The 27263-nt window shown below is 43.0% G+C and overlaps 3 protein-coding genes across 3 annotated transcripts in view; 1 reads left to right on the top strand and 2 right to left on the bottom strand.

Annotated features, from left to right (window-relative positions):
- Nucleotides 1–6599: 6599 nt before the first annotated feature.
- LOC106747493 (COMM domain-containing protein 4) lies at nucleotides 6600–16377 on the top strand. Its single transcript, XM_014625061.1, has 9 exons — nucleotides 6600–6647; nucleotides 7049–7187; nucleotides 14476–14525; nucleotides 14695–14766; nucleotides 14856–14921; nucleotides 15157–15196; nucleotides 15306–15506; nucleotides 15917–16063; nucleotides 16225–16377. The coding sequence occupies exons 3-9, from the start codon at nucleotides 14523–14525 to the stop codon at nucleotides 16260–16262; spliced, it is 567 nt and encodes a 188-aa protein (XP_014480547.1). The 5' UTR covers nucleotides 6600–6647; nucleotides 7049–7187; nucleotides 14476–14522; the 3' UTR covers nucleotides 16263–16377.
- On the bottom strand, nucleotides 8364–14469 carry LOC106747424. Its single transcript, XM_014624921.1, has 3 exons — nucleotides 11993–14469; nucleotides 11652–11880; nucleotides 8364–10708 (listed from the first exon to the last, which is right to left on the bottom strand). Exons 1-3 carry the CDS (start codon nucleotides 12168–12170, stop codon nucleotides 8935–8937), a joined length of 2181 nt encoding a protein of 726 aa, XP_014480407.1. The 5' UTR covers nucleotides 12171–14469; the 3' UTR covers nucleotides 8364–8934.
- A 102-nt stretch (nucleotides 16378–16479) lies between the features above and the next one.
- Nucleotides 16480–27263, bottom strand: part of LOC106747471 (protein tincar) — a 116206-nt gene continuing 105422 nt past the window's right edge. Inside the window, exon 13 of the mRNA XM_014625028.1 lies at nucleotides 16480–26616. Within this exon, the coding sequence (XP_014480514.1) occupies nucleotides 25546–26616 (1071 nt within the window). The 3' untranslated portion in view covers nucleotides 16480–25545. The remainder of the gene's footprint in view (nucleotides 26617–27263) is intronic.

The raw sequence follows: 27263 nt of genomic DNA, 5'->3' as shown, positions 1-27263 counted from the left end.
CCCCCCCCCCCTCCCTCACTCTCTCTCTCTTTCTCTCACTCTGTCTTTTTTTCTCTCCGATGACGAGGAACAGCGATCGCGCGAGACGTCATCGTTATTGTTCTCTCATTCGCTCGCCGATTTTCCAATCGCGAGCCTCTTCTCGCGCGACGCGAGCTCAACGTTCTTCTCTTCTTCGATCGTGCGACGAGAAGAAGCCGGCGGCACATGCGGGAGCGAACGTAGATTCTACACGAGAGAAGAGCTGTGCGCACCGGGAGAGCGAGAGATACGAGTAATCGCGCGTGTAATTCGACGGAGAGAAAAGGGGACACACCCGCGCGCGAATTCACACGTACATGCGCACATATATACATACACACACATACGCCAGATTCATAAACAAATCATGAATTAGTTAGATAAGCCACGCGTGAAGCCAGTACAGTCCCACGGCGTGAGTGTGAGAAAATAAAAGAAAGGGTATTTCATAAAATATACATTTGTGCGTGCGTGTGCGGAGAGAGAATGAGAGAGGAAGCTAAATAACGTCGAAGAGAGAGAGAGAGAGTGAGTGAGAGAGTTGCTCGTGCGTGTGTATTTGGTGTGTGTGCGCGAAAGAACGAGAGCATAGTGGTGGAGCGAATGTGTATGATTTCGACACGAGTGTGAACGAGACGCGGTGGGTAGGATAAATGATTTATTGAAAAATGTTGTATATTATTACGAATTATAATGATACTATTATAATTAATTAATTAATTAATTAATTATTATACCCTAATAATAATGTGAATTGAATTTAAACAACAAAAAATACACGAAATGATAAGTAATAGGCGAACAAATTTTTAATTGTTAGCGAAGCACACACGGAGCCGTTTATTGATTAACACGCTACAGCCGAAAACTCGAGAATACATAAGCAGAGCGACGCCGATCCGCCCGTCGCACGCGGTCTTAGCGAAGTATAGCGCACGTGGCGAAGTAACGCGCGCGCGCGTAGGCGAACGTCGTAGAATTTAAAATCCACGCCGGGAGAAAGTGCATCGCCCAGCCTCGAGCGACACGACTCGCCCTCCGTATAAGGAAAGAACGACGTATTCTCGATGATCCTCGGCGCGGTAGAACGTAGAACCGTAACCGTTCGTTCGTTCGTTCATTCGTTCGGCGGAACCTGCTTCTTCGCCGCGGAGCGAAGTCTCGCTACATTCCGTAGTATCGAACTAGTCACACGCATTCGCAGGCCAGGGAAACGGCGCGCGATCGTAGAGTCAGAATTTACGACTCGGCTTGAACCGCGTTATCATTGGTTCTTCGCTTCTTTTCGCTTCCGAGAGAGAGAGGGGAGGTGAAGAATCTCGAGTCGACCGCTGACATCGGTAAGATCGGTCCGTGGACTTGGGAACAGACTGATTAAGTTTTAGCGACATCGTTAGATTCCGCGTTCGTTCGTTAGATATTTTATACACGTTAGATATTTGTTTTTCGTTCGAAAGTGTACACACGCCGCGAATCGTTCCACCCGACGTGTACGTCCGACGGGAACGTCCAGCTGGGCGAATCCTAGCCGCTCGTTCCGTTCGAATAGTTGGCGATGCACTTCGAAACAGCGTTCGGAGCGGCCCGCGAAAGAGAGGTGTCGCGCTTGCAAGCTCGATCGCATCCTCGACGTTCGCTATTCGAGAATGATTCGAACGAAGACCCTGCGAGAGAGAGAGAGAGAAAGAGAGAAGAATTGACGAATATCCCGCGCGATACTTCGCGACTGCTCGTTGCCAGGTGGTGGTTGTGTTGTCGTATGCACCGACTCTAGTCTGAATTGTGCGCAGGAAAGAAACGACGACCGCAAGCTCGCGGGGCTCGGTGAAAGTATCGATCGAGACAGCCTCGGTCGCGAGTTAGGGACCGTCCGGGGTCGTGCATTAATCTGTGAGGGAGCGTTTTTCAGTTCGACACACCGCGCGATGGCCTTCACTCGCGCATCGGCGACACGCATGTGGCGAAAACAATTCCGTTGGTGCAACTGAATTTTCCGTTGCATGACCACACGAAAATTCGGTTTGTAGTAATGGAAAGATTCGACGTAGTAGGTTCCTGTCCAGTCAATTGTTCTCAGTTATCTCAACCGAATTTTAATACAACTGAACTTGCCAGGCAGCGAGATGACGTCTAAAGACGTCTTACTGACGTATTATTGTCGCCGGATACGTCATTCAAACGTTATTAATACGTCATTTGACGTTACTTTGCTATCTGGGAACGTACAGACGAGTGTTATCATAACAGTTATGATAACAGAAATATCATTTCTTGTCGTTGAATTTTAATTTTTTGTCCCCGGGTTCTCTGGTTCCTGTTCAGCTGCAGAAACTGAGTTTCTTTTCCGTACACGTATCGGCTTCTCATACGAGAAAGGATACCTTTGTGATTCCAAAGAATACGGATGCTCGTCGCAGGCCTCGGTCTTAAAATCCGCGAGCGATTCGAGACACTACAATGTCGCATTAACTACATTGATCTACAAATTACTTTTGCCAATTGAAGGACGAAATTTACTGTGCGAAATTCTGACATGTGTGTCTACGGATTTTCAGGGACTTATGTGTAAAGTCTTAAAACCGAGAAGGCGAATCGGTCTTCTTTCAAGCCACAGATATTATAATACATATTTCGGAAGTCGATAACGATAGATTATTTTCTCGGTTCTCGATTGAACAGGTTAGCGAAATTTAAGTGCCGTCTTTGAAGTCGCGCCTCCTCATTTCTGCGCGAGATGCGCGGCTGCTCTCGCCAGGGGCCTAACAACTCGGTAAAGTCGTTAACGCGACGGCGCGCGTCATTCTTAATTACTTAATGCGATTTCCCGTTAATTACCACGGTCTTTGTCGCGCGATTCTTCGACCACTCGCGAGTAATCTGAAGGGGAGTCGCTGCAGTTTCGTTAATGAATCATCCATTTCCGCCTAATTCGATCGGCTTTTCACTCGCGCTCTGTGCAACATAATGCAACGAAACTTCGACGCACTTGTCATGAACGAAAGGGCTTCCTACGGTAAACGTATCGTACCTTAGAAATCACGTTTCACTCTCAAATTTTTCTACGTTCCATCTCCCATCTCAGCTTATGAGCTTGTCGCGCTAATATTCCTGACTTTGAATCACGGATTCAGAACCGAAAAGTAAATTAAATTCACTTTTTTTTTTCTTTAACTATGAAAGAAACTGAAACTGAGATCACCTCGGAAAAGATCGATAGTAATCACTATTACCGAGGTAGGATAGATTTTAATTTTTCGAACGTTAAATTATTTCTTAAACGGTTCTCGGACGAATTTCGAGTAAAAACTCAATTAATTTCTATCACATAGACGAGTCTCCCGTATTTTAATCGCTCGCAGCCGTTTGTTGTTTAATTACGTGCGACGAAGATTCTGAAGGTCGCTGGCGTCGGATTCTCACGAACGGTGCGCTGATCTCGCGTAGGAGAGTCTTCGTCACACGATTCGCTTCCGGATAGGAGAGAGGTTTTAAATACATTTTGGCTCAGGGATAGGAAGTGTGTCATATTCAAAAGTATTACTTGCGATCGAACAGTCGAATGAATATCGTTACTGGCACTCACCCCTCGTCGACGATTCGCGTCGGTGTCGCGCGCGATGCGCTGCGAGTCATAGGGCACATAGGGTAATCCATGCAATGTCGAGGTTCCTTGTTAGCGCGCTTTGGAGATCCGGAAAACTCCGTCGTTTGAGATCCTCGGGCTTCTTTCTCGCTCGACTCGTCACTCGGATGTGCTCTTGACTTCTGTACGGAGAAAGCGACGGAGGATAAGTCGAGGAGAGTTGCGCGATATGGAGCCTCTATTGATCTCGCGTTAAACAGATTTCTACCGAGTTTTTACCCAAGTTTGTACGAAACGAGACATCGCGTGTGTGTGTGTGTGTGTGTGTGTATATATATTTTGAAGGTCGTTCTTCGGTTAGCGGTACCCAAGGCTGCGATATCGCGCCTTGCAGGAAAGGACGCCGGTGTCCATTTTGCTTGGTTCGCAGTTGCGGAAGTTGTAGAAAACATGGCGAGCATTCAGCACATATGCACTATGTCAGTCGTTCCGAACAATTCATGTTTTACTTTAACGAAGATCGAAATTTACGGGTTGTTTCGGAACATCTGTCAAATCCTACAGCTTCCGCAGCTGCGGAATCGAACAAACGGACATCAGGTGCTTGCTCTTTTGAAGCGGGGGACCTATAACCCTCTTTAACTTCATTACCACGTCGTGGTTTCGACGCGCAGGTTTTCCAAATCTCCTCCCTATACGAATAAAATTGCATATCACCGACCGAATCTCAGGAGAAGCGAATTAGTATTAAACGAAACGACGCGCGAAGGTCGGAAATTACGTAGCCGCGAGCCTAGACCGATTTGTGTCCCCCACCCTGTTGTCGATCGTCGACGTCGTCTTACCTGAAGGAGAACGCTATTCTGAATAATTGTTGATAAATGGTCGAGTCTCGTGTACAATGATAGAGAGGAGAGAGAGAGAGAGAGAGAGAGAGAAAGGAAAACAATAGAAGAACGGAAACGTGCCATTTGTCGCTGCACGAACATATGTAAAGGCAATCCATCGTCGTTCCAAGTTCAGAGGACCTCTTCTTTCGTCCGCGTCGTGAATTTCGGCGATTCTCGTTGCTTCTTCGCCGTGTTCTCGCGTATCCGCGTGTACTATACGTTCCGCAACCGACCAACCGATCAACCATAACCGCAATATGTCCGAACAAAATTTGAAATCATGCGCGCGACTGCGACGCGATCTTACGTCGAAAAATAGTTCAATAAATACGACTGACGCCACAGTGGGGTAGATTCACTAGACGCTTTGAAATGTCTAGTGACATTGTTGCACGGAAAAGAGGAATAATTATCCATACGATATGACTGAGATTTAATTACCAGACCTAGTTTTTAGCTCGGGAGCTAAGAATTAGGCACAGGAACAAAATAATTAGCTAAATTAATTAAATTTCAATTGTATCATATGGACAGTTAATTTTTACCTGTGGGAGCCAGTTCTTAGCTGTGGGAGCTATTTCTTTTTTCCATGTAGATGTTAATTCCGTGTGTAAAAAAAGAAACGCTTCGATATTGATTTATAAAGCGTCAAATGGATTGCACCTTGAATGAGAGAGAGAGAGAGAGAGAGAGAGAGAGTGAGAGAGAGATAACACCTTCGTTAATATATATTTCCATGGAATAATGATTACGATTCATTTTCTATGATCTGTAACTGTATTTCTAGTCTAGGACTGTTGCTGTAACCGGGATCCGAGAAGGATATTATTAGCGGAGTCGCTCGATCGAGAATGACGGTACAATCGTGACTCTAACTTTCGTTAGGATTAATTAAAACTCTAGTTAGACCGATTGAAATTTCTTTGTGTACCTTCGTTAGCCGTAGCTACGCTCCGAGATTGACGTTCGAGCACAAGTCAGAGCTAATTAAGTATTTAAGACGTTACCGAGATAAAACTTCTCGAGCTTCGCGGAATGTCGTTCGCAAAGATGTCCAAGAGATGTTCCAATTTTTTCGGACGTCCATCAAACTCGAGTTATTTGGGTTTTCTGACGTTTATATATATATATATATATATATATATATGGGCAAAAAGTTTGTATGAGACACGTGCATTCGTACCTCCGTAAATACCGTCCTCTGAATTTGGCACTAAATTCGTGCCTCTGTGATCGGTGTGAGGAACACAATCCTAAGATCGGCGGGACGATCAAATCGCTAATACCGGACCAGTCTTGAGCGACGATTGCGCACACCGAGATAGTGTATAAAAGAGAGAAAAAGAAAAAGAAGGAGTCTTAGCGAATTAGGGACGAATTAATTGCGCGATCGCAAGGGTACTACATACTTTACCCACTTAGAGTGGACATGGGCCAATATCTCGGTATATTATATTAATATACGCACACAAAAGGGGAGGAAGAGAGAAAAAGAGTTTTGACCCATCGCCATGACCAATGAAGTAATGAGGAAAGGAGAGAGTGAACAAAAAATACAAAAAAGAAAAACGAACAAAAACGAGAAAGAATTGTCATCTATAATTACATTTTTACGCACTCCAAATTTTTATCCTCGTCATTTGTATCATAGCAACCATGTGTTTAAAGAAGGATCCGCATTATATGTATGTATAATCAAAATTGTAACAGATAAAACGTTAATAAAAAAACGATACCCAAAATCTCATACCCTGTACCGTGTCCGAATGCGCCGACCTTTGCCGTCGCTTTACTATGCAAAAGGTGCATTGAAGAGCTCGAGTGTAGGTGGGTGTAAATGGGTGTATCACTAAGCTCCCGGTGCATATATTCCTGCAAGGCCAGCAGATTCAGCTGGTTTTTGCTCGCTACGATCGCTGCAACGTGATAATCTGACTTCTACGTCGGATACTGAAGGATCCAAGTTTCTCGGTGGAAGACGTCATTTCATAGCGCTTAGACCCGTTACGACTGTCAGACTCGTTATTTTCATTAGTTTCAAAGTCCCCGCTACGAGCCGCCACTGTCTTTAACGTGTAGCAGATTATTTACAGAGAGCACGCGACATATTCCAAACTAAATTAGCAACCAATAAGAAGCTGTACTTCATCCTGGTATGTACGACTAAATGGCAACTTGGATCTATCTTTATTATCGTTGACTTTTATTTTAAAATTTTACAATGTAACATTAACTCGTCTCTTGTCCACAGTTTTGCTTTAAGACATAAGTAGTAAGCAAATTAACCAACCACGATCGATTATTTTTCTAATAAACGATTGTAAACAAAAGGTTAAAAGACTCTTTTATTTACAAACAGTATGACTCAGCGTGGGGTTAGCGTTTTTTATTTTTTAATTTTTCGCCTCTATATAGCAGATATGAAGGTCCTAGATTTTAAATTAAAATTTTAAATAACACGACCCAATGACAAGTCTTCGTATATAAAGGTATTAAAAAAAGTGAATAATATGCAATATACAGTGCGATTAGCAAATGATAATGTAAATTTCAGTTATCACCGACCGACGATAAAAATGGTCTTATCAGCGCCCATGTCAGTCACTCATCGAGTTGGGCAGAAGTGTTACAGCTGCGTAACCTGTACATCGTGAGGAAGTGTCAATTTTTTGTCGAACATCGATGTTTAGCAGGTAATTACTTTTGCTTTGCATAATTCTCGTAAACAAATATTGTTACAACGATACGTTTAGGCATAAAGTTATCGGCAATACCTGCAACAAGGAAACGGCTTTCTGACAATTGCGTATTCGTATAGGTTACGTTTCGCAGTTTCACTAAAGCAAGATATCACAGAAGTCCCTTTATACTTTTCGACTTTGCTCATACACATACGAATTTGTTAATTACATGTCATTTATATAACTCCTTTAAGATTTATGTCAACTTTTATTCGCTGCTTCAATACACACTTTAATGTCGTTCTCCTCCTTCTCCTTGCGTCCTATGTTTATACCGCAAATCTATCAGCATTAACAATAGCATGCAGTAACATTATACATAATAAATATCTTGAATTTAATTATTTTATTAATCTTGAGTAAGTCACATGAGTATGAGTTACGTGCTTAGATCGTCCTAAGTTTCGTATTTGCTCCATGATATTGAGCCATTCGTAGGCGGAATCGCGCGTTTGTTAGTTTTACTATCGCACAATCACTTCCTTTTCACACGTTAAGTGAATCCGTCTTAATCACTTAAGTCATTGTAAACTCCCTTTTAACGATAAAAGTATCTTAAATGTGGCCTCAACCAATTGGGTGCTTTCTAAATTATTTTTAGAAGCCCTCTAATCAGTAAAAAAGATATTCAGAATATGAGGCTAAGTAATTCACATGATTTTCTTGTTGTTTGCTCGAATGAGAAACGCCGCCTTAAACGGAACGATAATACATAGGATCGTTGTGTTTGAAGTCGCATTAATTTCATTATAACTAAAGCGAATAGCAATTGATATGTTCGAAAATGAATTGGAGCATTAATCAGTATTCGACGAAAATGATAAAAAATTTCAAAGTGACATCTCTAGTTCTCAGATAGCATAAATATTTACCTGGTACAGAAATCCTACAGCGTATACGTATCGAGTGTATCAATGCTTCAACCAGGAAAATATTTAAATAACATAAATAACATTAAAATTTTTTTTCGATGAAATTATGCATCAGTTGATCTGATGGAGATGCACATATAATAAAAAGAGTACATAAGTGTTTAAATGTGTGCATGTGTTGTGTATTTCGAGTATTACTATAAACTATGAACTTTATACCGTTGTAGTTTCAAAACAAAATAATCCATAATTCTGAAATTTATGTATAATACCTGGATATTAGTCTTTAATATCATAGTCTTTCATCAATATCTTATTTTGATTTTAGTAGATATTATAAATAGAAATTAAAAATAACACGTTAATCTCTCAAAGAACACGTAGAAAAAATGTTAAGCAGTTCGTTCTAAATATCTCAGCTTACGAATGATCAATATCTTTCTAATTGCAGGAGCAATTAGATAATATTTCAGTGCATACGCAGTGCAAGTTTCAACGAATTCTTCTATCAAACCTACTTAGCCTTATAACTTCCTTAAGAGAAGCTGTACAGACAAAATAATAGAATAAAATAAGCAACATAAAACCTTGGAATATCCAGAATTAGCAGTTCACATTACGTGAATTCATTAGAAGCTAAAACCCAACACCTTTTCATTGAGGCTGGCATCAAATTCAAACCACGTGACCACGTTCAAAGCTGCAATCAGGGTCTCATGAATTGAGTAGCACCTTAACGCGTCTCATTTTGGAGACCTCGCGCAGTGTCCGTAATCAAAATCCGCTCGAACGCGCGATTCCAAATATCGCTGCGACTGTCCGTTATTCTAAAAGTTACCCGGCTTCAGCCTTTTGCCTCTGTTTATCACGAACGGATCGTACTTTCTCATCAAAAGCTTATCGAGCGCCGGGTCGCGCCGATCCCTCAACACCGGTGTGCTCTTCAGCCACTGGTTCGGGTCGCAGTAATCATCGTTGCACTTGGCCCTCTCCATCAACAACTCCAAGAGGTCCTCGTTTATCGAATAATGTGTTGCTCGATCGAAGTCGTCCTGGTTCTGCTGCTCTGTCATCGAGTTGACCGCAGATTCACCCGGTGCTTTCTTACCACGCATGATGAAGAAAGGGTCGGTGAACAGGTGGTTTTGCAAATCCAGGATGTTGCCATGCTTGTCTCTCGGCGTCAAGTAAGCTTCTGCCGACTCTTCAGCTATCTTGATGCTCCTCAGCAATGCGTCATTTTGGAATTCTGGTCTAGTTTCGAAAATGTTACGCTTCTTCCGATAATTCGAGCGATTCTTCGTCCTGAAAGAGCTCTTCGAATTCGACTTGCTTGTCAATCGTGCCTCTATCGGCCAGGTCGCCAGGTTGCCTTGGTCGGATCCTGGTCCGCTCGCGTCGTTCTTCGCTTCTCTCTCGTCGTTTTCAGGTTCATTACGATGCGCGTATCGCTCGATATTCGACGAATCTTCCCATCTTCGTCCGTTCAGCCTTGTATCCTTCTTGTCCGAGTCCTTCAGTCCACCGTCGAATGGCTTCTTGCCCCGAGATGGAATGAAAAGGTCGCCATGCACTTTGAAGTTGTGCAATTTATCGAAGTAAGGGTCGTCGCGCGTTCGCTCGAACAGGGCGGCTTTCTTCCGGTCAACGTTGTCCTCATAGTTCACTTCGCCGATATGCCGATTCCCGCGCTTGCCCTGCACCCTGACGAACACCCCGTTTCCGAGCACTCTCTCGTATCCTTTGTTCGCGCCAATGGCGAAGCGATCCTTGCTGCTGTGGAATCTCTCGCCGATCTTCATGGTCTCGTCGTCGCCACCTTCTTCAACGTAACTCGGAACGTTTTCGCGTTGTATTTTCCACTTCTCCCCGATGGGACTGCTGATTGACGTGTCGTTCGCGGCGGTTCGATTCCGTTTTGCAAATCTGTAGCCCTGCGGAGGCGCTTTCACCGAGTTCCTCGGCTTATCCGTCTCGAATCTATGAACGAAGACAACGGGACTCATAAGGGTGTTCTCCTTCCTCTTCTCGGCGTCCTCATCATCGATCCTCGGCGATTCCTCGTCTTGATCTTCCGTTCGAATCTTGTTCGTGTGTCTTCTGTCGAGATCTCGGAAAAGATAGCGACTCGTCTCTTTCTCCTGATCGCGCTTCTCGTCGAGCGCGTCACTCTGGAATTCGCCAGCCGTCGTTTCGACGGACCTCCGGACGCGGTTCTTCGCCGACCGTTTCTCGCTCTTGCTCATGTAGTCGAGGAATTCCTCGTAATCTTCGATCGTTTTCTCTAGGTTCTCCGGATCCTTGATCCTGAATTTTTTGCCCCGCGACATTATGTAAGGATCGCCACTCTCCGGATGTCGCACTGACCTGTCCGTGTAGTCGGCATCGATCTCGACCCACTGTGGCTCGTCGACGTAGAACGGCTTCTGCACCTGCCATCCTTGATTGTGCTTGCGGTAATTCTTCCTCGACGAGCACTCCTGCGAACCGCCGTTTTTATCTTGTATACCGATGGAGATCAAGACCGTAGGTTTGACGTTGTCGAGCTTCGATTTGTCAGAAGGTAGATCAACTTGCGAGAATCGCGCCAAATCGGGCCGCCTGTAGTGAAATCACACGCAGGGATTTAGTGAGATTTTTACGTCAGGCTTTTGCCGTCTCTCTGTGTCACCTCGAAAATTAGAATGGAGTACTGATTCCAATTTTTCGGTAAACAAGAGACCCGACACAGCCGTCTCAGTTGAAATTTTGACGCGACTTTGGCGTTCTTAAGGATAGTTTGTGTCTACTTAAATAGTCTATAGACTAATAAAAGGAGTAATAAACCATGCTTCGATGATCTGACACCTGTTAACTTCTCTCTTGAATCTTTAATTCTACATTGAGAGGAAAATATTTAAAAAGTAAACAAATATTTATTTGGTACTAATAATATATTTATTTAAACCTAATTCTTTTATTAGAATATATATTATATAAAATAAGTAATCGCTTTCGTGGAAAGCTACAGATGTAAAAAATATATATTTTCTCATTTGAAAACATTTTTTCCTCGGTACAAAAATATATATATTAATATGAGTAAATATATTATAAGTACCCATCGAATAAATTGTTTACTTTTTAGGTATTTTTTTAGGTATTTTTTTCAGTGTCTACAGATATAATTTTAATGCTTCTTTAAACAACCTGTTTTGACGCTAAAATAGCGAAAATTGAAGACATCATCAGCGTCTAAATAAGAGTGAATTGTACACAGAAAAAGTGCTAGATTCAAGTAAATAATTACTTCAGTACTCAGCAAATTTTTACTCGTATTAAGTAAATTTTACTTGGATCAAATAAACACTCGACCCAAGTAAAAAGTTGCTGGGGAGTACTGGAAAAATTATTTATTTAAATCTAGCATTTTTTTGTGTAGTATTAGACTTGAAATTGAATCTATTTCTTTTTCTTTCTACTTTGTATTGTAGAATTAAAAGTTTAATATAGGACTGAAAATTTGACTCGGACGGCTTAAACGATACCGCAATTGTCGTGTCACCTGATCATCGCTACCGGGGACAGTTGCACAGGTTCGTTGACGAACCGTGTATCCGAGATCCGGGGAAACTTCCTGTCGTCGTCGTAATTCAAGACATCCAGCAGTTCGGGCGGGGTATTATCCTGCGACATTGGCTTTGGTCTTTTATTCCAGAATTGCCTCTCCGCCTCGCGGACCCACATCGTTGGTTTCGCATGTTTCTCCATTTCGAGATGAAAAAGAGCAACATCTTATGCGTATTTCTTTGTGTAGCAAGACTTTGCGAGGGAATTCTTCATTTGTTACTTGTATCTTTCGCGATCTTATCACGCGATGCTTCCAGGCAACGCGTCTTTTTAATTATGATAAAATAAAGTTCCGACATCCCGTGCTAGTTTTATCGTTTAATTTAGAGAGGGAGATCGCATCGTTTCGACTGGGATTCGAAGATATTACACTTACCAGAATATTTTCGGACATTGCCATCGACAGCAGGGTCGTGGCCAGCAGTATCTTCCTCATTGCTGAAAAACAATTCATGCTTACGCGGTTTCTTGTTCGACGTTACAAGAAAGCTACATCCTCAGCGATTCGGCTATAGCCATCTTCCGGAGAGATTCCTTTATCGATTTATATCAATTAAGTACACCGGACGCCGCGGATATCAGAAATAGGTTTTTCATGATCGACGACGCAGCAAATGCCACTCAAACTGTCTCCAGGTTGAACGTGTCGCAAGCATACAAAGGCGGAAACTGGGCTAAATTTGAGCAAATTGCGTGTCACGGTTATACGATTATCTTCCGATTCAAAACTTGTAAGATATGACGAACTCTCGATCTGCCTTCGCGTCAAATTTATCGTACAATAGAACCAATAATATTCCAAATTTACTCGCATGGGTGTATAATAAATATTAATCATTTATGCAATATCGTAATTCAATGCGTTACGGACCACATTGTGTGCACATTTTCGTACGTTTTAGCGAACTAAAGATGAAGTCCGTTTTGAATCTTCTAAACAGAGAAAAATTATGACTCTTCGGCCTCAACTACATTAATAAATATATAAGAAGCTATTGTGGAACGGTATGTTAATGAAAATGTTAAATTATAATAAAATAAACAATATTAAGTAATCAATCGATATGTGAATAACACAAATTAATAAATGAAGAAGGCCTTATCAAAGTGGGTCTTGGTGCTTAAAAATATTTTTTTCATAAATCTTACAATTTCCTGTAGTAAAATACCACAATAGTAAAATACTATTCTGCTTTGGATCCTGCTTTGGGCGGAGCTAAGACGACGTCTTTATAGTCACACTTTCGGTTCCGAAAGTGTGACTATAAAGAAGTTCCACTGTATAGGGCGCACGGATGTAGGCTGATCAGAACATGAATTAGAGATAAAAGCGTTATCATGTTTTACTAGCGCAAAAAATATGTTCGTAAAGCCTAACAATAATAATTTACGATGCTAGATGTTTAGTAGCTTTATATGCTGATTCTAATACTTTTAATACTTTCCCGGCAAATAACAATTTTTTTAAAGATCAGAATCAGATTCAGCAGCTCTAAAAATCCACAAGAAAGCATAACGTTTTTATTTGTCACCCCGATGGTCAAAATTGGCCCATCGTTCTTTAGAACTTTACTTTTAATTCGCTGAAACGCAAGAAAATGCGATATTTATAATGCGTCAATTGTCACAAAATATGGACGATCATGGAAATTGGATTTCTTTTCTACCATCGGCTCCGCTAATCGCCATTACGGGAAGATTTGCACGAAGTGTCACGCGACCTCATAGCCCTCCAAGCGGAATCCCGGACGCGTCTCTTCTTACCTGTTGCGGCGGCGTTCACCTGTTGACGACGAGCGTTCGTTTCGAGCGACGTTCGCGACTTCCCCGAGCAGAGTGACGGTAGTCCGAGCGCACTCGCGGTATTTATGTCCGTCGGCCGAAAGTCCCATGGGTCACTTCGTCGCGGTCGAAGGATTAGGCGGATTGCATGGGGAATTCGTTCACCTGGCGCGGATGCCCACGCCAATCTACTCCGCCGACGGGCGCAAATATCCCGACGTCCGTCGGAGAACCCGGCGTCTCGACGTTGCGATACTTATTGTTGGCAACATTATCGGTGCGAGAAAGGGTCGCGGTGGTGTATCGCGCGGAGGGCCCTCAGCGGAAAACCTCGTCGAAGAGTTCTCCCGGTCCCGAGGGTACACACGGCCAGGTGTACGCGGAGGAGTTCCTCGCGTGGTATGATTGGTCTGGCGTGGGGATCTTTATGCGGCGAAAGCTCGACGGTGAATTGTAACGTGACGTTGATTAAAGACATTTCTGCGAAGCAGGACGAAGGACTCGAGATTCTATATCCTGAGCTACGTAATAATTCGAAAGATCATTGTGCCGTGGTAAAAAATCACTTGTTCGCCGGAACTTGTTGGAGAACGTTCAAGAGGAATAATTACGTCTCTCTTACGTGTACATGGAAAAAACAACTCCGTTAGAGTAACTGAATTTCCCGTTGCCTTGAGGACCAGACGAAAATTCGGTTGTAGAAACGGAAAGATTTCCGTAGGCGGTTCCTACGTGATCAATTGTCTCAGTTGAGTTTTAATGTTCTCATTCGACGTAACAGAGATATCGTTTCGTGTTACCGAATTTGTATTTCTCGTCATTGAGTCTTACTATTTCAGTTGCAGGCACTGAGATTCTTCTTTCCATGTGTTATACGTCGTTATTTTTTCTTTCCGTCATGTAAAGTCCATAGATATGTTTATCGTAAACAGAAGAGGCTTCTTTCCATTTTAAATTGAGCGTGATGTGACTTTTAGGTGAGAGGAACGCAGTAACCTAGAGCGGGAACTAAGAATTGCTGAAAATGGTAAGATTCTTTAATTTATAAAGTCATTGTGACGTAAATTGGTTTTTATGTGGAGTCTTGAATAAATAAAATATAAGCTACACGTGTTTGGTATAACATCACTTGTTTAAGTCTGTGTCGATTGATAAATTCACTTAACGTTTTCGTACTCGATTGTGTTTCATGTTAGAGATTCAGATTTCTCGGCGATGGCGACTGTCCAGACTGGTTGCTGGCGGAAATCAACACGCTTTCGCGAATGGTATTGTTGATTTCACAATTTTATGTGTATAGAGTCATAAGGCTCTAATATATTTTTTACTAACGATGTTTTTAATATTCTGTTCCTAGACTTCGATTAAGATGAAAATACTAGGCCAAGCAGTAGCTAAATATTTGACCGAGGGAGAACTGGATGTAAATATAAACTTTGATCTATTTAAAAGTTATCGTCCTTTCTTGAATAGAGTTTTCTTTTTAACAATTTCATTGAATTCTCTAATTCAGCTTATTTCTTGAAATAACTCATAATACTCGATGCAATATATAATAAATGGCTATTACAATAAATACCTTCAAATTTTTTGCATTATTATATTTTTCACAAGTACTCATCGTTTTTTCTAATTGCGCTATGCTCGACTTTTTTTAGGAGGAAAAAGTAAAAAAGATCACGCAAGACGCTAAACTCGGTGCGTGTAATTCAGTGTAATTTACTATGGATATAATCGTAAAATTTAAATTAAGGCATTCGCGAGAGTTAATTCGAAACGAAGATGTAAAGATGTTCGTTCTGTCCAGACGTAGGTGACGCAAAGGCGATGGTAGCCGCGCTCGAATTGATCTTCACATCTTCCGCCCGGTACGGCGTTTCCGCCGCCGATTTGAGCAGCGAGCTGCAACAATTGGGACTTCCACGAGAGCACAGTACTGCCGTGGCGAGGCTTCACATCGATCATTGTCCACAGATCACGGCTGTTCTCTCGTCTCAGTCTTTGAGAGGTGAGATCCCACGTTTAATGGGAGAGAATATTCATTCTTGGTGAAATCAAATTTAGAAAATATAAACCAATATCGGATTTAATATACGCTTGGTAATAAATTTGCGGATTTTTTTCTTCTTTGTTTTGTATATTTAGCAATAATTATACTCTTAAAATTTCTAAGAAAACTCGTTTTTTCGTAAATTTTCGCTGATTTCTTCTGTCTCAAAGATACAAAAATTCGTTTAGAAAAATTCACATGTTTTATGTTAAAACCTGCGACATTTACTTTTTACGTAAAGAAAGTAAGAGACCAAAAAATCCGCGGAAAATTGGGAAAAATTGAGGTTTTTTCCGAAATTTTTCAACTATAAGCAATATCTTTCGATCGTCTCAGAATTCTGACATAAGATTTATTTACTTTTGCAGTCAGTCGCTTGTCCTCTATCGAGGTATTACCATGCGATAGCGCTTCGCCCGTTTCCACCGTGGCGTTAAAACTGAAAAAGGTAGACGGCAATGAAGAAGATTCCACTATAAATATCTCGAAAGACGATGTGCAAGTGTTATTAAAGGGTATGGAATGGATTTTTATAGTATTTACGAAATCGTTATTTTTGTACATTTCGTCACGTTCTAAGAACTACTCTACTTTATATCATGAATATATTCAATTCCCGATATAATAGTGTGCGATTAGCTATAAGCTATTTTATACCCACATTGTACTTTTTCAGAATTGAAGAGAGCGCGAGCGCTTATGGAAAGTCTGTGAATATACGCACATTAAGAATAAGTGTTTAATTTTTATATATTATTATAATTATGCGACTTGTCAACACAGATACTTGTTACTCGTGAAGAAAGATAAAATTCTTGAGAACTTGGAACTTCGAAGTATTTTATTCCGCGTCCAAACCTTCCCAATTCATTCGTTCTCGCTGTATCCGTCGAGGGATGGGGAAACGATTGCGTCGAGTCGCAATTATTCATCGAATAATTTACTTTTATTCTCTTAGTAAATGAATATACAAAGTTTACATTTAGTTTACTGGTTTATACGATGCATTGAATAATATTGATACGTTGTGACGATAATAATGTCGCTGTTATAACCGCGCAATGTAATTCTTCCCTCTGCCTTTGCTGCGTTCATACATATTCGAGCACGATGTCGAGGACATGTCGGATCGTCGGTTACTAAAAAAAGAGAAAAAAAGGAGAGAAAAAAATCGAAGCGTGCACGGAGGTAACTCGTCCGAAATGTATTAACACGTCGAATCTCTATACACCGTATCAGCCTTCGCTCTCTCATTTTTTTTTTTTCCCGAATAGTCAGGCTGTTACCTGACCTGTTACCTGCTGAAACGCAAGCGTGTGCGGCCGAAATGGAATAACGATACGAAGCGAACGTTTCACAAAGTGGGGAAAGAATGTTTCTCCGGGATTAACTATAGGCCAGCGTAGATTCCTCGGGGAATCTCGGGGAAACTATGAGTGAGGCGCGAAAAGCCGAACTACGCTTCGGACTAGAGAGGGGGAGGGGGCAGAAGGTGAGGCGGCGAAGAGAAAATCAAAGCGCGTGATCGACAAGGCCGACTCTCGCTCGCTTGAACGAGAGAAATAAAAAGAAAACGAGGCGCAAAGGTGGTTCTTCGCTGGGAAAGGAATACCTTTGGCATCGTGCTCCGCGAGTATTTTAGGGCGCGCAAAGCGGTAGCGTTTAATCGTTAAATTCGAATAAATACCAAGGCTAATCTAATCAGTCTTTATACAGTTATTCGTACACATTCGCTGTATTATGTGTCCGTTTCGCTCGCGCTCACGCACTCACGCACACATTCATTCGTACACACACACACACACACACTCTCTCTCTCTCTCTTTCTTCACTCGACATGATTATTCTCGATTATTTACAGTGTTCTCTCGGAGGAGCCGTCGATAACGACACATCGATCAAGCATTCTCTCGCGGTTATACACACGCCCCTGGGACGCGTTCTTTGGAGGGCTCTGACCGGCTCTTTCTGCAATGCTCTCGCTCAGGTGGAACCTGCGAAAACGGTTCCGCTCGCGATCAATGATCAAGTAACAAAAATATTTAAAAAAAAGTGGAATTTCGATCAGCCAATCTCACTGTTGGACCTTGGTATCGTGACGTTTACCTCGTGACCTTAATCCCGTCCAAGCGACTTTGTCAAGTTTAACTGTTGAAAGTGTATGGATCCTGCTTATGTTATTACGATTTTATCACGGAATACTCTCTGTTTCTGACGAATAAAATTCGGTATCGAATAGTGTTATCTTTGTCTTTTTTGTGTCAGTTTAAACGACGAGAAGAATTCCGATTGGAGAATTTAAGACTCTTCAAACAAAAAATTAACTTGGCATGTAATCTTTCTTTTCAACCTTTTTCTCATGATTTTGTCAAAGTTAATTGTACGATTATTTATTGATAATATTTGAATAAATGAAAAGTGTTCGTCCCGATATTGTTTTATTTGAACGTATAACGCAAGCATTCTTGCAAGCATTCTTGGCATGCGTCTTCTCGTTTCTAACATTATTAAACAAGAACAGTCGCAGCAAGTATCCAGGGGGTACTCTTAAATCGTAATTTCCACGTTAATTAACGTTATCTTGCGTTCGCAGGTATCTTTGGGAACGTTATTGCCTCATCAGAATGTTAATTAGTGCTCGACGTTGCCGTACTGTTTTCTTACGCGTGATTTGTTTTGTCACCGCGCAAGACGAGGGTATATCGATATCACTGTATTTCTGTGATAATTGTAGTTACGTTGGCTTATATTGTAATCGTTAAAGCTGCATGTATGTATATATGTGTATATGTGTGTGTGTGCGTGTGTTCGCTAACGGGTTAAGGTACGAGCGATTCTCGGGGCTGCGCGTCTCACGGCAATAGAGATATTGCTGCTCTTTGCTCTCGAGACGCCTCCGGTGCGGAGCCTTCCTCGACTGCCTACGGTCACACCCTACGTCTAGGTTCCTCTAGCCGGATCTAAAACGAATTAGAGTACGGTCGCTGACACTAGACGGTAAAAAAATATTTCTGCGAGAGGCAGCTTTTGTATCCGTCGCCGCGCTTGTTTCTCGCGTACGTCGACGATGACGACTACTAACGTGATTTTAAACCGCACGCAAGTATAAACGAAGCAGAGCCGTCGGGAATGGGGCAAGCGTCCACCGTGAATTCATTCGACACGAACTGATACGACGGACGAATCGACGAATATTCGGACACGCGCGAGATCTTTGTGTACAAATATACGAGTGAAACGGTAAAATATGAATTTCCGATCCTTTGTCTGGAGAAGAGGCGGAAAGAGGCGGAGATAATAACGAGTAACCCAATATTTATCTCGAAATGAACGAAACATGCGTATATACTCGGAAAAAACGTCAGTTCCTGCAACAGGGATCGGATGAAAACTCGGTGACAACAAATGATATTTCCGTTACCGCGAACGTTCGTGCGAACATTCAGCCGCATTAAAACTCGGTTGAGACAACGGAGAGCAATTGATCGAGTAGGAACCTCTCAGATAGACATATTTCGGTATATTATCGTGATTAGCATAAGTATGTTAAGACGTATCCTTAAACAAGAAGCACTTTGTTAGTATGTAGAAGAAGACCATCTGATGAAAAAATTGCAATGACATTCTTATGCCATAAATATTGCTGCTTATTTTGCCCGAAAGAAAACGCAATTAATCCGGAATTATTGTAGTAATAAAAACATATAATAATAATAATTCATAGTAATATGTAATAACAAGAAGCCAATATTTTGATTAAAATTATGGTATAATAAATGAGCTTCCTTAAAGATTTCTTAAAACAAACATATTTAAACACGTTGTGCTGTTGGCATCACAGAGTATATATTAAATGTTTGAATATTATACTCATTTTCGTCTATCTAGGTTTCTACAGATATTTTTCCGTTCCTACAATCGAGTTTTCGTCTGGTTTCCAGGCGACGGAAAATCCAATTACATCAACGGAACCGTTTTTCCGCGTACGTAACACGTCGTACGAGAGGAGACTGAAGCCGCGGAGATGCTGTGTCTTGAATGATTATATATCGGGACGCGTGCCCCATTGACGGCGATAACTATTTTCTATGATGGTTGTCGCGATTACGCCGCAGCAATATCCGCCATATTCATGGTGCAATTATCAAAAGATAGGATTTTCTTTGTGCTACTACCGCGCTGCTGTGTGCATCTCGCAAATATTGTATCGGTGGCGGTTGCGACGGCGCGATCAAGAATGCATCGATTGTGTGCGCGCGCGAACTTGCGTTATCGGACAAATCTCCGTCAAATATCTCCTGATAAATTACAGGAAGCTGCTCGAGAGATCATCGATTCACTCATTGCCGACCTTGTGACTTAAAACAGCACTAAATGGAGCAAATAAAGCGCATTCGAGTGAGAATGTAAAATTTGTATAAAGAATTAGATTAATTCTCCGCATAAATTAAGAGGAAAAGTCAAGAATTCCTTGATGGAAATATTTGATTGGAAATATAATGAAAACATACTTGAAAATCTCTCTCAACTTATCCCATTTCATTATCATTTCATTTCATTATCATTTCATCAATATTTGAAATAAAAAATTACTTAATCGATATTTCAGCAATTTTTATTGAAAGTCATGCATTCAGTTATATTCTCAGTAAATTTTATATCTAATATTTAAAAATTTTTTAATTACTTTTCAACAGTATACTTCAATTTTCCTTATATTTCACAGTATTGCATTGCATTTTATAAGGAAAATTATTACTCATTTTTATATATATTCACTAGTTTTTCAATAACTTTCATTTCATCGATTTTCATAGTACTTACAGCGAAATATTTCCATCGGGATTATCCTCAGGGAATTTTTTGATTCCTATAAAATTAGTCTTCTTCCTCATTTATGTTTCGCACGATGAAAGATAGTAAAGATAAGACGATGTCGCAGCGTTCGAAGATTTCTCGATAACGGAAGCGCCCGCGAGTAGTTCGTGGAAGAGTGTTATGCCGAAGCACTTGCGTTGAGAGAACAATACGTGATCCTAGCGCGTTAAGTATCTATTTAGAAACAGAATCAAGGGTGGTGAGCGTTTATTGGACTACACGGGACTACGATATCAGGAGACCGAATGAGCCTTTCTCTCTCTTTCTCTCTCTCTCTCTCTCTCTCTCTCTCTCTCTCTCTAAATTTAGATCTCTCTACGAAAATTCTCTCCGTCTTCCTCTTTATTACGTCTGATAGTGTATCGAAAATAGCCGTTAAAAAATATCTTCGTACTGCATTGGGTATTATCATTGATCTTTAAGAAGTCTGGTCCAGCCCTTGATATCGATGCTTCGTGCTATTGCTTGAGTATCCTCAAAAGTGTCATCGCGAGATGCATGGTCCTTGCGAGATGATATGTACGATTGGCAAAGCGCGCTCGCGAAGTCGTAAAAAAGTGTCTGACTTGCCGCTCGTGATCAATTGGTCAATCTCTCTCTCTCTCTCTCTCTTGTGCCTGTCGGCAAGTGCTTTCTCGCGTCTCTGTAGCGAGACAACGCGCTCTATATGTTCTGCTTCGCAAACGGAATTGCGCAACCCAAGATTCCGACGCGTCGCGAGTATCCTTCGCGAAACGGCCGTCGATAGAAGCTCTCTCTCTCTCTCTCTCTCTCTCTCTCGTGCGAATGTCTAAATGCCGCTAATACAACTACGATAAGACCAAGTTATGCTTGACACGGTGGACCAAGATCAACCGTTACAACCCACTAGATTTGCACTCGGATTACACATCACATTTTCTTGTGTAATATCTTAAGTAAATGGAAAGCGCGCTATTCTCTTTTCTCTTCTTGTTCCTCCTCCAGAATAAATCTCTCATACTCGGCGAATCATTAATATCTCTGCCCGCGCAACAACTCGCGTTAACGGAAAACATTCTACGAACGAGGCTGAGAACATCTCGCATTTGCTATCGCTACTAGTAGTACAACTGGAAGATACCGGAAAACAAAGACGCATTTCGTTCCAAGAATCGCATTGTCTCAACACTGTCCGGAAGAAGTATGACTTCCGAACATATATCGTCGCATTCAGGAGGCTCATACTTGCTCGTGGGTCGTTGGTAGTTACCTTCACGGAATGCGTAAAGTCTTTTTAGTCGTCAGCACGCGCGTCACGTGCCGCGAATCGGCGTACAACCGTAATACTATTTCATCATTCATCATTGAGTGCGTGCTTTCCTATCGGTGTTTACGTAAGAACATCTCTGCGTTTATCTCAAATTAACGTGTAATAATAATAATAATAATAATGATAATTAATATAATTAACTCATATAAACTCTTTCCAGAACGGTACGCACAATTTTATACAGAGTCGACGGTGTGTCGTAGTAACATGAGACGTGGAACATTGATGACGCTCACTGCTTACGGTCATCGTCAGTTCCCTGATGATCCCGGTTCGATATAATCGAGAAAAGGAGAATTAATTCTAGGCTTAGATCGCGTCGTTCCGGAAAGATTCTGTGAATCGACATGAATCCCATCTCTTGTCGTTCGGATATACCCGCCCAACCAGATGGAACTCGTTCGATTAGAAATATTCCCATTGATTGCGCCTTACGTATCGCATGGGTCTTGTTTCGCGATCGATCTTAGTTGCAGCGCAACTTCACTCGTCCGTCCATATCCAACTCACATCAGAGAGAGTTCCGCACGTTCCCCTTCGCGATCTAACGAGGCATCGGTCGGTTCGCATCCGAGCGAATTCGCGCCGTCGTGGACACGAATTCGACTATGCGGCCGCGAATTCTTACAGATCGTCGGCATGCATTGCCACTCGTGGAATGCATCTCGTGATAAATGGCGGATTACTTCTGGGCGGATCGATCTGTAATACTCCGGGTAAGTGACCTTCACTCGTCCGGTCGACAGTGCCCGTCGCGTTAGATCGCGAGAAATGCCTCGAGGAGGACGTGTGAGATGCATCTTCGCGAGAGACCAGTCTCGCGTCACATCACGCGTCTCATAAAGTGATATATAGTCGCGAAAGAACGCAACTTATGTAGCGAACGGTCGCGCGCACGTGCCGAGTCAAGCAAGTACGCGCAGGTAAACGCACTAGGTACGAGTTAAAACGAGCACGGTGATTATTCATACTTCACGAAAGGACGAAATAACATGGCAGTCGACGAAACAAGTAAATACAATGGAGATCGGTAGATCTTCACGATTAGTGGCAGTAATCGTTTTTCCCTCAACTTCCGCTCGCGACTGCGCTTGCAGACGCGCGCTTCCTTCTCTTCCTACGGCGCGCTAATGATTTTTTTCTTATGTATACACTGTGCACCATGTATGCCTTATTATTTCCTAGATCGAGAGTTGTACAATTTCAAACTTACGCGTGCGCACTCGGAATAATAAAAGTCGCAACATTTTTTCTCGTAGCACGCTGCGTATCTAATAGGAAAATGTATTTCTTGAGAGAATCACTAAAAAATGAATTCTTCTATCGGACACCCCAAAAGCGTTACTTATCGAGAAAAAAATGCTGCAGCTTTTATTATGCCGAATTGTATAAGATCGAAGACCACATAAGTAACTTAAATTATAATATTAGAGTTATAATGGCTCTAATTATAACGGTTTTGATCGTATGTGCATACACGTAAGGGTGAGAATCGTGTAATTTTCGAGCTAGGAAATGGTAAGGCATACATGACGCCGTGTGTATAGTAGACGCGATTAATGCTGTCCTTAGGCGTAACAGTAACATCGAAAATTTCCAATCAGGAACATTATTTGTGCATCTTGATAATTTGACGAATCGGTAACAATTCTGCAAAGCAGCAATCATGATGCACAGGTATACAAAAATAACGCGCCTAATTGGAAATTTTCAATGTCACTATACTTAGAGAATCGGACCAGCATTAATGGAGTCATTTATACAATTTGCGGGCGTTAAATAAATACTCGTTGTGTATCGATTGAAATGATGTATGAACGAATAAAAATTCCCGGTAATGAGAAGAGGTCAAAGCGGAACGTTGCGCGCATGAAATGCCGCGCATTTCGCGCAATGATCGTAACGAGGAGCAACAGACTGCGTGGATACAGAAATACTGGGTATTCTCTCACAGACGGATAAGTAGCACACATTATCGTCGCGAGAGACGGATCTCGTCTACGGCTGTTGCTCGTAGCATAAATTAAACTTTATGAGCAGCCTGCTTAATTATTACGGAACAAAGTACCGTTCCTAATCTCTATGCTGATTGTGTGCTTACTAACTCCGATGGCACTGTTAATATTGCAAATCTTACGACACGACCATCACGAGCCCGAGAATCGTGGTGTCTCGTTTCACCAGGCCATAAACAGATTCAACGTTACGGTGAATTTCTGATGGATGTACCGTGAAGGTCTCGTCAAGGCCGTGAATCGTACGACTGCAATCGGCACAACGTTCTTACGGCATAATAATTCATACAAAAATCGCATCATTTCGCATGTAAATGCTAATACTTATAAACGCACAACTCATACAAGATTTGGGGACAAACAAACATTTATCTCGATGACGAATTCTCGATGTGACAAGAGATCTATATAAATATATATTATACGTATATATATAGAAAAAAAAAACAAAAGAAAAAAAAGAAAAAGATGAAGAGCGAATGAGAGATAAAAAAAAGTCTCGCGCCCAGTTTGAACGTGCATTTAAACGTGAGAACATCTGTTCATCATTTTCCATCTTATCGCAGTTGAAAAAGTGACTCGCCCGAGTCGTAGTATAAACAAACAATCAGCAATGTACAAATAGGTTTTAACAAAATTTATACAATAGTTGTTAAATCGGTAGAAAAAAGATCTTAAATACAGAAGCGTACGCTTTACGATGAAGTAGCGACCCGAATTTCTCCACATTTCCTTAACCGACTATTCTTACTTCACTCTATACACGAATTTTATTTAGGACAACACGATAACTTTTTTCTTCCATACCTAAAATGGGATAACTACATTATTCTCACTCTCGCCTGCCGACGATTGTTGTTCTCGGCATTTTCCAGACACACGCGAAGCGTTTCTATCTCCCTCGTATGTCGAGATAATAGAATGGAATTGAGATGATTTTAACTATAAGCACACGTCGACGCGTGCCGAGGGAGAGAGAGACGTTTTCGCAAACTCGAGCGGGGATTTGTTATTACTTACACTTATTAATTCATCGTGATCTGATTTCACGCGCCCCAACCAGGATGAGGGATTTCTCGATCGAGTGACTATTGTTTCCACGATTTACCACTATTCGCCCCCCGGGTATTTCGTTTTATTGCGAGATTAGAGATAAAGTGGGATCACGACTGGTAGGATATGTATGTAACGGAATTGGTGCTTTTAATTATAGTTATTAATCGTCCCCGCAAGCCATTCGTGGCACGATGCTCGTCCGCGCCTTCCCCGGTCTTCCCGCACGTTTTTACACTACGTTTGCCGTTTATTCGAACGAATGGAATTTGCACTCGCGATTCTCACGCGATAAAACTCTACGTCCGCGCCACATCGGCGCGCATCTATCTGAATAATCAGGCGAGATCCGACCGGCGCGTCGAGTTACATCAGATTATAAAAAATAGAGGTAGCGATATATCGAGGAATGGCATGTACATTTATACGTTAACAAACGGCAAGTGCGTGTGTGATATGTCGTATCGTCTCCCGATATTCCCTTCCGAGGCGTGAGGCACGCCAAGAAGAAGAAGCGCACGATTCATACCTGGTAAGGCGGCGCGTACGATCACGATTCGGCCGAAGAGAACCCTCTTACCGATTTCCAAAGCGAAGTACTCGAGTTCGCGCAAACCTCGTCTCTCTCCGGCCGTCGCGCGTCTCTCGATCGACCTCGGCCGCCCTCGAGGAAGAAGCGGCGAAGTGTCAGTTACGAAAATATCACGTAAAACACACTGAGAGACGCCCGGCGAGTCCGGCACATCCCACGGCGGCCGCTCTAATGCGGCAAGCACGTGTCGGAGTCGCCGCTGCTGGCCATGGAGAAGTTCGCCGAGTCCCGGTCGCTCTGCCTGATCTGCGCGGTGGCGGAGAGCTTGTTGTTGCTCTGCGGCAGCTGCGGGAAGGTGTGGTGGCCGGGCAGCGCCCACGGTTGGGTGTGCAGCTGCACCGGCGGGAACCTCTTGACGAACGGGTTGCTGGGACCGCCGCTCGCACCGCCGCCGTGGAGCAGCCTGACGCCGTTGTGATGCGACGGTAGCGTCGTGTGCGTCGGCACGGTGGTGTGCGGCGGCACGAAGGTGTGCCGCGGCACGGAGCCGCAGCTGCCGGTGGAGCCGCCGCTCATGTTGGCGGTCGCCACGCTGTGGGAGGCGTGCGGCAACGGCATCGTCGAGCAGTGCGGGTACGTGACGATCGGCTGGGTCGGGTAGTGCGGCAGGGTCGCCGAGGAAGCCTGTATGCGGATGTCGTTGCTCTCCGTGAAGGAGGTCATGCGCATGTTGGTGGACCGGCCGAACGGCTCTTCGGGGTTCAGCGGGTCCGTCAGCTTCGTTCTCGAGAGCTTGCGGCGGATCACCACCGTCGCCTCGTTCGGGTTCTCCAGGATGACAGCCGGACACCCGGCGCCGATCTCGCCGTTGTTGACGGCGTTGCTGAACGGCGGCACGTGGTTCACGTACTGCGGCGAGGAGAAGGACTGGCTGGTGCCCGGCCGACTGTTGGGCGGCGAGAACGTGCTGTTCGCCGTCGGCGGCTGCGTGCCCCGCTGAAGCGAACAGCTGCGCCACTGCTCGCGCGGTTCTTCGCGCGGCTCCCCGGTCAGGTCGTCCACGCTGGTCGCCCGCCGCTGCGAGCTACTGTGGCTGGCGTTGCTCGCGTTGCTCGCGTTGCTGTGCACGCCGCTGGACGTCTCGCTGTTGCTGCTGGTGTTGCTGTGGCCGGCCACCGAGCCGGCGCCCACCGCGTCGAGCGGCGGCGAGTTCGACGAGTCCGAGCGCGGCGTCAGCTCGTCGTGCGGCATCCCGGAGTCCGCACGGCGCAGGCACCGCGGCGTCTGGCCGCCGTTCATCTGCAAAGTTTCGTCGGAGGTTGAATGCGTCGTCGGGACCGAGCGATCGCGCGAGGCCGTCTTCTCCGACTCGCCGGGCGTGAGAGAGCGACTCTTTCCGCGCGGCGCGAACCGACGACCGTGAGCTGAGAGGCTGGTATTTTATGCGAAGACGTCTCGAGGCATTGGCCAGGGGTGCCCATGAGCAATCGAGTGTTTCCGAATTAAATCTCTTTTTTTTCACGGAGTTGGGTACGATAACCGGTTGGTTGGTTCAGTGTTTGGTCAGAAGGTTAAAACGTTGATAGCTCTTAACTTGATTCAGTTATTCTTGAACGAATTAACTTTTAACTCGAACCAGTTAATTTAGAATGCATTCACTTTAATTCTTGTTAATTTTTTCTTTATATAAGTTGAAATAATTTATCAATATTAAAATCATTGTGGGCTACTTATAATATAGAATAAAGATGCATAAGTTTATCTTCGATATTTCGCAAACATTCCAGTTCATTGATTCAAGATTGAAGAACAACCTGAAAGTTTCACCCGGATGCCAAAAAGGACTGAGCATAAAAATATGCTGTTTGTACATTACACAATTCAAGTAGAAACTGGTAAAAATACGAGTCTTGCAAGTACTTGATTGCTTTTGGGTACCCCTAATG

Source organism: Dinoponera quadriceps, unplaced genomic scaffold, assembly GCF_001313825.1.
Source record: "Dinoponera quadriceps isolate SergipeBrazil2010 unplaced genomic scaffold, ASM131382v1 scaffold1750, whole genome shotgun sequence".
Classification (NCBI taxonomy): Eukaryota; Metazoa; Arthropoda; class Insecta; order Hymenoptera; family Formicidae; genus Dinoponera; species Dinoponera quadriceps.
Note: the sequence above shows the minus strand (reverse complement) of the source record. Positions and strands in the feature narration are given on the sequence as shown.